General features: G+C 46.7%; 1 protein-coding gene across 1 annotated transcript in view; it reads right to left on the reverse strand.

The window, feature by feature from the left end:
• The window catches only part of LOC125925310 (protein patched homolog 1-like), a 63,280-nt gene that overhangs the window by 10,325 nt on the left and 40,458 nt on the right, over positions 1-12,497 (reverse strand). Inside the window, 4 exon segments of the mRNA XM_049634209.1 lie at positions 3,387-3,524; positions 5,262-5,542; positions 6,955-7,138; positions 9,168-9,310. Coding sequence (XP_049490166.1) covers positions 3,387-3,524; positions 5,262-5,542; positions 6,955-7,138; positions 9,168-9,310 — 746 coding nt within the window.

Raw genomic sequence — 12,497 nt, forward strand, 5'->3', positions numbered from 1 at the left:
GTTCCCCGCCCCCCCCCAACCTGAATGAGCACACAGCATTCACATGGGAGAGCCGTGGTGTGAGAATGACAGCATTCTTTCTGATTTTGTGGCAGGTCAAGATCTTACTTCCGAGTAGGCTTAGTTGAGGGTTGCGTGCAACTGGGTGCTAAGTACATATTTCCTTGTGGATGACGTGGCATTTCTGTTGCTGTGTTCTCTAAACACCATGGAAGTATCACAAGAAAAATACAGGACTTGAAATTCAAGCCTATTTTGGGGCGCCTGTGTGGCTCAGTCGGTTGAGCATCTGACTTCAACTCAGGCCATGATCTCGCAGTTCGTGGGTTTGAGCCCCGTGTCGGGCTCTGTGCTGACAGCTCAGAGCCTGGAGCCTTCTTCAAGTTCTGTGTCTCCCTCTCTCTCTCTGCCCCTCACCCACTCATACTCTCTCTCTCTCTCTCAAAAATGAATAAACATTAAAAAAATTAAAAAAAAAAAGAAATTCAAGCTTATTTTAACTCCATGTGGTTATATCCCCACCTCCTTTACCTTCCTAAAGCTCTGCTAGGTCAAGAATGCTGTTGACACCAATCAGACTATTGGCTTGACAGTGTGACCCAGGACCATTTTAACATGAGTCAGTTACTGTTATACCCTGCCTGGCCTTTCAGCGGGGCCCCAAAAGAGAGGACTGAGGCTGGCACAAGTCCTTTTTTTGCCTGAAAGTTAAGGGCTGCCCTGGGACATGCCGAGATGACATAGCTCGGGCACACTGCATGTCACAGCCCCTTAAAAATCAAGGTCTAGGGGCGCCTGGGTGGCTCAGTCGGTTAAGCGTCCGACTTCAGCTCAGGTCACGATCTCTCAGTCCATGAGTTCGAGCCCCGCGTCGGGCTCTGTGCTGACAGCTCAGAGCCTGGAGCCTGCTTCCAATTCTGTGTCTCCCTCTCTCTCTGCCCCTCCCCCGTTCATGCTCTGTCTCTGTCTCAAAAATAAATAAACGTTAAAAAAAATTAAAAAAAAAATAAAAAAAATAAATCAAGGTCTATAACACACTGGGGGCATTCCCATCCCTTGGGTAGCCTGTGGAAGAACACTAAGGTTGTTCTTCTGAGCAGATGGAGAAAGAAACGTTTACAAAAATGTGCTATGAGTGTCCATACTTTCTCTAAAGTGTATCTGCTCTTTCAGAGTGGGGTTGACTTTAGGGTCAACACAATTACCTTTCTTCTTTTGGGAGAAAAGCAACAAGATGGTTTGGAACCATGTTATTTTGTGCCATACTTGGGCCATGAGGCCACAGGGGTCAAGCAGGGTTTTATCATCTCATGTACAACTTAGGCTGTGGGAATAGCTAGCTGACAGGAACCACTGATTCCCTGAAGAGTGCTCCTCACCAACCTTATTCCATCATTTTACACACCTTGGAAGAGCAGTAACTGCCTGCTTTAAATAGATCTTCACATACAGGATCAGGTAGGAACACCATATCCTGAGTGTAGAGAGTGTCTCAATGAAAGTGTGGGCTACCAGCACTGAGTGGGGGGTTACTGCTCGCAAAGCTGAGTTGGCTCTTGAGAGTCCTTAAATTCTTGGAATTAAATCTATACAACTGGTAGAAGCATTCCTCAATTGTTTACCCAGCACCGGTATGGACATTTATGTTCACACTACCTCACGTGTGAGGCCCAGGGCGCCACAACAGTTTGAAGGCTGCAGTTTTCATTTTTACTGTAACAACCTGTTCTAGAATGCTCTTATTTGCATTGCTAGCTACCAAAGTTTTTTTAAAAAGGTGATTTTCATTCACATCAGAATAAAATGACTGGTGGATTCTTAACTCTCAAGGTTTTCTCTTTTTTGAAGAAATGATACTAAGAATTATTTACATTCTAAGCTCTAGGTTAGTGGGCTCTTCTTTTTAAAAAAAAAATCCCCTCTCAGGGGTGCCTGGATGGCTCAGTCGGTTAAGCATCGGACTTCAGCTCAGGTCATGATCTCATGGTTTGTGGGTTCGAGCCCTGTGTCAGGCTCTGTGCTGACAGATCAGAGCCTGGAGCCTGCTTCCGATTCTGTGTCTTCCTCTCTCTGCCCCTTCCCTGTTCATTCTCTATCACTGTCTCTCTCTCTCTCAAAAATAAATAAATAAACATTACATAAAAAAAAAATACCCTCTCCCTCCTCTCAGATCAATGGAGGAAAAAAATTTGGGTACGCTTCAAATTTAGAGAATATTGCTTCTGTATTATCAGCTGTTCCTTATACACTGAGGAAAAACAGAACAACCTCAACAAAACATTTTTTTTGAAACACAAAAGTTTACAGTCTCCAAAGTGCATAAAAATGGCCCTGAAAGACTCCTGTGGAGAAACTAAGAAGGTACAAGACACAGCATATGTGCAGATGTGCACACATATACGCATGCATATGCCACGTGTTGAGCCCAAAGAAAATCAATGCTAGTGACTGAGAAAGCAAGGCCAAAAGGACTTTGACCCAAGCTCAGTGCTAGGTTTCCTAGGTAGGGCATTCCAAACATGAGTATTTACTCAGTCAGCAACTATTTATCGAGCACCTATCAATAACCTCAAGGATGAGGGTGTAATAAGTGCGAGTGTGCACAGGACTCACACACTGCTAGGAGGCTTTTGAATCATTTTCTGAGAAGTATACACAATTGGTTTGCCTCTTGGATTAAAGACCCTGACGTTTAACTTCCTCCAACAAACCATTCACGGGACTAGGCACAGAATGAGAGAGTGGGGAGAAATGCCATTGAGAACAACCCCAGTTCTCTTACTTTCTGCTTTCATGAATTTGGAGGCCAGGAGGTGGAAGGAACTGGGTGGGCTTAACGGGGAGAAGGAGTTCCTCTGCCTTATCGGCCCCAGGGTATCTCCTTGGCTGCTGACCTGCCTCACCCTCAGTCACGCCATCCCTGCCAGGCCTATGAGTGTGGTCTCACTTTACCCATGCATATTCGTGTGTGTGTGCGTGTGTGCGTGCGTGCGCGCGCGCATGCGCGCGCACACACACACTCTCTCTCTCTCTCTCACAGCATGGAACTTAGGAACCAAGGTGACAACTTATGGACCTGACACTAAGGGCACCAAATAAGCAGAATCCTTCCTGGCCCACGCTGACCCTGCCCAGTATTCTTTCACCTTCCGTGCCCTTCTCCTTAGTGGGCCTCCCCCCTTCCCAGTGGGGAAGGACACCGCCTAGATTTCAGCCTGTCCCAGCACAGGACTGCCTGTGCTCTGAAGCCTCTTCACTAGGACATGTCATTATGTGTGTTCCTTGACACTGGAGAAAATGGAAAGGTTTCCAACTTGGGAGACTACGAGAGCAAGAGGAAACACGCTGCCTCTTCATAAAGTTCTTAGTGAAGAGGTCCACCATACCAGAGCAACGTGAACAGTGAACTCCACTCCAATGCCCACGGAAGCGATCAGGATGACCACAGGCACAGCACTCAGCTTGATTCCAATGAGGCCCATCATTCCAAAGAGCTCGACCGTCATCAAAGCCAGGACCGTCACCTTCAGGAAGATGCACAGCATGAGTGGATGGGCACACACACACACTGGAGGTGCTGAAGACAAAGGAGGGAGGGGCTCGCTGCAGGTGGGGCATGGACAAACACCCGGGACCCAGACAGAAGGCAGGCGCTGACTTGCTTTAACTTGGACACCTGCCTTTACTTCACCATGTCCCTGCTGACAAGGGAGATTTTGGGACAGTTTTGGGACATCAGCCTGTACAAGGAGTACATAGAGGCAACGCTTAGTATTCTACCATGAATTGTTTTTCCAACACACCTGCTCTAGAAAGCGAAAAAAAAAATGACAATTATTCCATTTTAGGCATATAAGAATTACACAAACATGGACTCGTCACTAGCTACAAATCTAATACAGTTTAAAACAAGGTATTTCCTTCTGTTTTGATCTTAATCATCAGAAAGTGTCCTTCCAAACTTACAACAGAGTTGAAACGTTAGTGTTTTGGGTTTCTGTACCCTGCATCCTAAAGAAAGCAGACAGGACGGGTGAATAAAAGTTCTTTTACGCAAAGGCAGCCTTGCTTTTGTTTGGAGAGCCCATGGGTTAAGAGAGGATGGCTAGGGAAAAAGAGGACCTTCTGGTCAGCTGACATGGGTCAGGTTACAGGCGCCTTCACTTTGAAGAAATGAGGAGAGAGGCGGGTGGACACGGCAGACAGTTAAATCCAAGGAAAAGCTTTTATTTGCCTTCCATCTGCCTTGTAAAAATTTGCACAGAGATGGAAAGAAAATCTGTGAGGTAGACACTGGAGTTTCTTGAGTCAAAGGGGAGAAAATCCAAATAAAATGGTAAACTTTCCCCGGGCGGAAGACAAGGAGTGAATGGTCTTTCCTTGTTGGGGGTGGGGCAGTGGGCAGTGGTGGCGGGGGGTGGGGAGCAAGTACGATAAAAGTTTCCTTTGCTTTCTTTTAGTAAGCTAATGAAAGATGGACAACATCAATTGCTTAAGTACCATGAAAACCCCTGCAGACTAAACATTTACCTTTTAACATACCTGCTGCACAGACTTATGGTACAGAAACCAGCCCTGGTCTCTGTTTTTATAATTTTGGCATTTTGAAGTCTATACCACAGTTCATGGAATTTAAACACTGCCATGATTTTATTAGACTCTCTATGAAACTTACTTCAAATCTGAGAGTATTATACTTGGAAGAAGGATGCCAAAAAATCGGTCAGCAATACTAGTTCATCATTATCCTTCAATGTTTGAAACACATACCACCCACAAAACCATCTCAAAACCCATTTTACCTCTGTACCCCTGGTCCTAATTTCTCTAATTACTCCCCCTCCCCTGTTTTAGAAGAATCTTCTCTATGTTAGGTCTGGGATGTAGTCACAAAAAGGCCCTTTAAGTAAAAAAAAAAAAAAAAAAAAATTAAAAAAAATTAATTACATTTGTATTTAATAAATGCTCAGAGTGTTTGTGTTTAATAAATGCTAGGAGCTGCTATAGAACATGTGTTTAAAAACTCCCCTATCTTTACATGGAAAGTTTAAAGTCTTAGGAGAAGGGACACAAGATGAAGGCCATTAAAGGCTCTACTACCTAACCACGAACCTCGCCACCTCCAGCAGAATAAATATAGTAAGAATGATGCAATCTATACCCTCCTCCAGAGGCCCAGACATAAACACAACTTCCCGGCTGCAGCAAGAGCTAGGCTGAAAGGAATCCGACTTCCCCAAAAACCCTCCGAATGAACTCACAATGATCCCGGCCGTCCAGGGGTTCAGGAGGAAGACGGCGCACACGAGGAACGTGCAGGCCAGCACCACGCTGATGGATAGCAGGAGCCAGTGGCGGAGGCCGATGTACTGCTCCCAGAAGAGGAAGGGGTAGCCGTTGGGGTAGCTGGAGAGCCCCAGGCTCGTGTAGTTGTTGCAGATGGTTCTGACCTTTTCGATTGCTTCCACGAAGTCTGAGGTGTCCCGCAAGCCGTTGAGGTAGAAAGGGAACTGAGCGTATTCAATGGGCTCCGCTGCTGGGACTGGACAGACAAGACAGGGGGAAGGGGCTGTGGCTGAAGGCTCTGGTCAACAGGCATGCCCCAGGCATGGAAGAGACGTGGCAAACCCTGCTGGCAGCCATCCCCAGATCTGTATCCCGCATTCTCCGCCACGGCAACGGATAGACAGGGAACTGTGCAACAGAGTTCCTCACTGCACTTCTCCCCTAACGAGCTACCGAGGGCAGTCTTCGGGCCTTTACAGTTTTAATCTTTGGTTCAAAAAGGTTTCAATAATCAACATTTGATTTTTTTTTTTTTTTTAATTTGCTTAGGGAGAGGAGGAGCCCAGGATCTGTGTATTTATTTAACCTTTGATTTTAATCTTCTAGAAGCAGTCACTTTTGTAAGAATTCAATGGTGGGAGCATTTTTTTTGTTCAACTGACACAAGAGAAAATACGAAGTTCAAACTGTTTTACTCAATCACTTATGAGAACAAAATAACTCAAAAGTCATGCTTTACTGAGAAAAACGCTTAACTTTCTTATCCTTTTAGTGATCTAACACACTTAAACCTTCCATGCTTCTTTTTTAATGCAATGCTAAGTCTTCAGCAGCAGGGGAAGAAATCCTCACACAACAAGCATTTAGTTACTGCCGTTGTGTGTTCCAGACCCTTTGGGGTCATTCAGTTGACTTGCTAAACATGATTTGCCCTATTATAATCTCAACTATAAATTTTCATTAACACAAGCCTTGGCTGCTTGCCACAAGGCTCTGGGGTTTAGATACAGAGAAGCACAACCCGCTTCCTCTCCAGCCATGTCTGCAAAGGGACCGGTCTTCTTTGTCACATCCTCCCTCGGCCTCATATCCAAGGTATAAGCTACTAACGCCTCTAAACATAAATGCAAATTAAATCCGTATGGGACCACCTCTCCAGGTCGGGGCTGAGAGAGGAAAGGAAGAGGACGCTGCTGTGTACAGAACTATTCTGCTCCAGTTTCAACAGATTTGACAGAATACAGGTGCTTGGTGGCTTATAGGAATGACCCAACTTGCCAAAAATCCCTTCAACGCCAGAGTTGACAAAGTAAAGATAAACATATAATCCCCAGCGATAAAACTCTGCAATAGTAAAATACCACTCAACCTGGAGGCGTCCCCAGCTTTCACATGGAACAGCTGGCATTAAAGAGAGCTGCCTGGTGGACATCCTAGAATGCAAGCTACAAACGGAGGTTAGGGGCTCTCACGTCCCAACGTGACAGAGCACGGGTTGTATCCCATTACACATCCTCCTGTGTCTCCCAGAGTTTTAAACTCAAAGAAATATATTGTTCTGTTTACACTTTTGAACCCTGGGTAGCGTCAGCAGATGAGGGCCATGACAGAGCTTGGAAGAGCAGGGTAAGGCCCTTTGCCGGCGGGCGTCACTGGAGGGCTACTTACTTCTGAGCCTGGTTTCCGGCATGTAGTCAGCTTTGTCGTGCACCCACTCAGGACGGTGAGGCCGGATGTTGGCCTGGGAGGCGGCATAAGCCACGGGGTCATTGCTGACCCAGGCGGTCAGATAGATGTAGAAAGCACTGGGGTTGATGATGCCGTCTGCATCCACCAGGCGCCGTTTGGTCAACTGCGAAATGGGAAGAACAGGGGTCCTTCAGAATGGGGCTGGAGGTAAACATACTCCTCCCTGGAGGGGTGGGGGGAGCAGAACCCTGCCCCAGCATTTGCAATAATGACTAGAATGCCCCTTCTTTGAACATGTACAAAATCCCATCAGAGCACCTTTGCTTTCTTTCAAAACGCACTAACACACACACAGTCCTGCAGATGGTCCAGGAATTGACTGAACCAATTAAATCTGAATGCTAAAAGACTGTCTGCAGCCAAGGCAGAGAATGAACAATCTGGAGAAACATATTTATAGGAGGGGAAGGGGGAAAAAAAACCTGGCAAGAATCCCCATACACGTCTGTGTGCAGTTAACCTCTGCTGTTAACACTGAAGGAAATGCCACCCAGTAAATGGAGGAGAGCTATAAAAATAAAACAACATCTGTATAAATTTTGCTAACACTAGCCTCCTATGACCTGTGTATTCACAAAATGCCCATCGCCAGAGAGTGGAAGGGGTTGTGCACGGCTCCACTCTTTCTGGGTAACCTGATTTCTGAGGGATGTGGTCACGCTTAGCATGCCCCATCCCGGGCATGGCAAATACTAGGTCCTGTGGGCTTTGCTTAGGTGAAAACACTGTGAGAGAGACACACATACACAAACACACAAATATATTGTTCCTGTTTACTTTAGGTGCAGGCCTGATTCCAATGCTTTGGGCCTTCTTAACAAAATGAAAAACACCAGTGACAGCAGTTAATAGAGAAAGAGTGAAGGAAGAAAGAGTAGAGCAAGAAAACGAAATTTCAGGGGTCTGGATTCAATTAATCCCCGGGATATGTAACAACTGCATGTCTTCAAGCCGTCTCTGGAATTACATAGCACAGCTCATGGCCTCCGTGCACGAAGCACGCTTTTCTCCCTCCCAGGCAGAGGAAGTGATATCCGGGGGCCTGGCCCAATCAAGTTTGCTCCTCCCTGTCCCTGGTCCCTAAAGTCTGGCCCAGCCCCTGGGCATCCCCCTGCTATCTCTCCGACAGGCTCCTCTGCCCACATCCTTGTCAAACCTGACAGCCTGCTGCATGCGGCCATAAAGCACCAAGTTCACACTCCATAATAACTCTGAACAATGTACTTTGTAAATCTGTCACCTTTAATGCCAGCAAAAAAGGGGAGACAATAAACAGAGCTGCTGGGAAGATCATTAGCATGACGGTTTTCTGCCTGAGGGAAGCAAGTAAGCTGCAAGGAGCAGAGGGAATGGGATCCGGGGAGAGCCGGTAGTAATGCTGGACTCATGTGAAATCTGAAGGGTCCGAACACACTCCCAACACGCCCGAGGAATCAAAAGGGATATGCCGGGATGCAGGCATCGCCGAAGATGCAGATGTAGTTGCAGAATACGATCGCCAAATTGAAACAGCTCCTATTAGCTAGCGGGGTGATCAGAGCAGTGGGTGCGCTCAGGGTCCAACAGCCGTCATTTCTGTTTGCCTCACCACAGAGCCACATGCCTAGCCTCCTCCTCTACCTGCTGGGCCAGGGTGACCCCAGGAGTCGAATGCAACCAATCCTTCCCTCTAGTAACCTCTCTGGTCTCCTAACTTACACATCTGCCCCAAATTCTGCTCATTCAAATGACTGCTACCAGCCCTCCAAGTCGGAATATAATCAAGACCAACATGGTAACAAGTACTATTTTCAAAAGAGAACAGTACAACACAGCTTTTCTAGGATCCAAAAGAGCCTGCACTGCCTTGAGGGTCCTTGGTTAGAACAACTGCCCCCGAGGGAGGGTAACACACTTGTCCCCACTTGACAGAGGAGCAGAGCGAGGCACTCTGCCTGCGGTCACACAGTTAGCTGATGGGATGAAGTGAATCAGAGCCAATTCAGTATTCTCTCAGCCCCTGATGCCTCAGGTCTCCAGACAGCGCAGGCTGGGATGGTAGGCTGTCGAACAGTCTTCAGTATAGCAGCTTCCCCAAAGCTCTGCTCAACGATGCCCTCTGAAACCCCCAGGGTGTCAGGCCATGAGAGTACCTGACTGATGTCGATGGGTTTATCACGGCTGCCGGTTTGCACCAGGAGTTTGTAGGCAAGGACTCCATCATCGGATCCATTTTTGTAATTGTTTGGCATGATTTTCCCAGTTTCCCAGTCACTGTCAAATGCATCCTGAAGTCCTAGAAAAGGCAAACGTGTATAACACATTACACTTCTTAACCAAAACGATCCACGGGATGGGCTGAGGACGCTGAGCAGAACAAGGAAGTACTTGACGTCAACCTCAAAGACTCTCTGTTCTACTTGTTTTCCTATATCAAGTTCAAGTGACACTATTAGATTTGTCATGAGTGAACTTCAGGTTGCTAACAATCCCTGCTTCAAAGGCGGAAGAGGGGAATAGTCATTTCTGGGAATCAAATATACGTGTTTTACCTTTACATAAAAAAAGAAACCCCTGCTTCTCCCCCATGGCTATTTGGAAAGAAAGCGAGAGAGAGAGAGAGCTTGGGAGAGCCGGCTGGCTGGGTGAGGACTGGCTGGGTGAGGACGACGCATGGGCTCATTGGCCACTTCATGCCACGGTCAGGTGCTGAAGCCGTGGGTTCTTCAGTACATTCAGAGAAGGAAAAACGCATTCAAACTCACAACTTCAAACAGCAACTCAGCTGCTTCTCGAGCTCAGGGTGAGTGAACACGATTCTGTCAATTTGTTCCATCTGTTCGGCTTGTGGAGCTAATACAAGCTGTGGGATCGGCTGCCAGGTTGTGTAAAGATCACAGCCAACACCTATTCACTCTCGACTGTTCCTCTTTGCCACCCTTCCTCAGAAGGGGGGTGTGGGGGAGGGGGAGGGGAGGGATCTCGGGTGCGCCTGTGTGCGCAGGGAAATGCCTCACGGGGTAAATTTGGATCAGATTGAGAACAGGAAGCCACAGGCCAATACAAGGGGGCTCTGTGAGAACAGATGACAAACCGCAAGCACAGGGAGGGGAAGGAAAGGGCTTTCTGGGGGTGGGGGATGGGCGAGCCCACCAGCCCACCACACACAGCTGTGCTTGGCCTCTGTAATCAAAACCATCATTACAGACCTGATGGTTTGGCTACAGCTGTAAAGAGATAAGCGCGCTGGAAGAGAAAACAGGGCCCTGGTGACCCGGCCTTAGGGGCTGAGTGATCCCGTGTGCACACACTCTCCCCCCACCACACCCTCCTGACACCCCACCCCCTTCCCACTGCCCTGCTTTCCCCAAATCCCCTCCCAACTAGAACTCCCCAGCCCCGGCAGCTCAGGAAACCACATCTTTTGAACAAGCTGCGTATGCATGGGTTAGACATAGCCAGTAAGAAGGGAGAAGGGTTCCTTTCATTTCACGACATGCCTCGAGTGACTTCAAAGACACCACCCCCCAAAATACTGGCTCCCTTAGTGCTCAAAATAATTAAGCTCTTGGGGTATGAAGTAGGGTGAGAGGGCGGCACAGGACCCTGTCTCCTTGTCTCTCTCTTTAAACCTTCCTGCTGACATTGCTGTGGGCATTGTTTTTACATGAACAATGTGGGGATGAGGCCCGTGGGCTCGGTGGTGAAAGAAGGCCCAGTGTGGAGGAGCGGTGGGCGGGGGGGACCACCGGAGCAGCCGCGCTCCCAACTCTCACACAGACTGTTTTTCACAGTGAGGCATGCACACAACAAGCCGTATGGAACAGATGTTATTTTATTACCTAAAGCCTTTTTTTGTTTTTGAAAAAAAATAAACAGGAGAGGAAAAACAACCCCTCCTCTCCCCAGAAAAGAGACCTGGTCTGTTTTCCTTGCCTTAATAGAAATTTCATCACTTCATGGCCTGTGTGGTACTTTAACCCTTTCCCTCTTGATCCTTTAATCCTAGGGAGCCACTCGTGCTCAGTGAGCACTGAGCTGTCTCGCATTTTACACTGATCACTGCTCATGTAATTCTTACAACCACCTCATGAGACAGTCCTGTTAGCATTATGGTTCCACTCAGTTTCCTCATCTGAGGCTTGGAAAGCAACTTGATGAAGGCTACCCAGCAGGCCAGGGCTGGAGCTAAGCTTTGGATCCAGGCAGCAGGATCCAGAGTTCCAGGGTTGGCTTCAACCGTGGATGCTCTAAATTGCCCTGAACACAGTAAGGTGCTCAGGAAGTTATTTGCTAAAGGCAGGAATAAGATCAGCAGAGTTATCGTGGGCACCGATGATGTCTAGTGGCAAACAGGGTGTTCCAAAAATCTGAGTGTAAGTTTAAGATACTTATGCACTAAGGATCTGGGGACACCCTACAGTGAACCAAAGTAAGAGAGATTGGATTTGGGGAGGTCAACCCTGTCGGCAACTCAGCTCAACTCATCATCCATGCTGCCGGCCTCCCCATGCCATTCACTCTATTTGGGAGTACAAACACCAATGAGAACTAGTCACTGACCTCATAGAAAAGTTAAGTCTGTATACTCAGATTATTTTATTTTCTGACTAATTACTAAAAAGCTTGAGTAACAATGAGTTTGCCTAAGATGCATGTATAACATATGATTCTATACACAAAACGAGGCACACGGCTTTTGCCTCCACTGCCATCTTATAGCAAAACGTAAAAGTTTCAGCTAGAATCTGTCTCATTTTAAATTTTGTACTAAATTTCATTTTCTAGTGAGAGTTTTGAGCTAATTATCCCAATTGTCAATTTCTCCTTGATATGGAACCCTAAAAAGAAAACATTAATTTAAATTTTATCTGCATAATTCAGTGTGAAATATAAACGAACACCACTTGGACATGATGTACAGTGTGGTTTTTACCTGCAACTTAGCCTTCCTTGCATGTGCATTTAAAGATAACATGTGGTATTACCATTACGTATTTTGTATGAGTTAACTACTCCTCCCAAACTACTGGAATGTCGATAAAGATTAACAGCACGACATGGTTTTTAGTGATAATTCCACTAAAAACCAACAAGGTTCCCAACACTTAACAATCGCACAGTAAGTTCTGAATGATTCAAGGAGAGCTGATTCCTTGCAGGAAGTGTCCAAAGACCCAATCAACCACTTGACAGGCCTGAAAAGTATCTAGGCAACCCAAGTGTCCCATTATCTGGCCATTCTGTGTCCAGTGCTCTCTGCGAGACCTCCTAAGAGTCACAAGCAGAGTTCTAGAGCTGGCTGGGACCCTGACTTGGGAGCATGAACAGGTCTCACTTGGTTTAGGTGGGTGCTGTTCAGTTAGCAATCAGAACATGATTCAATGGCACCTTTAAAAAAGTGTGATTATCAAGTCCAACTGCTTTAGGTCTTTAAATGGATGAAAGCATAGGGATAATTTACAATACGCTATAAAAAGGTT

The sequence above is a fragment of the Panthera uncia genome, chromosome D4 (genome assembly GCF_023721935.1).
Source record: "Panthera uncia isolate 11264 chromosome D4, Puncia_PCG_1.0, whole genome shotgun sequence".
Taxonomy (NCBI): Eukaryota; Metazoa; Chordata; class Mammalia; order Carnivora; family Felidae; genus Panthera; species Panthera uncia.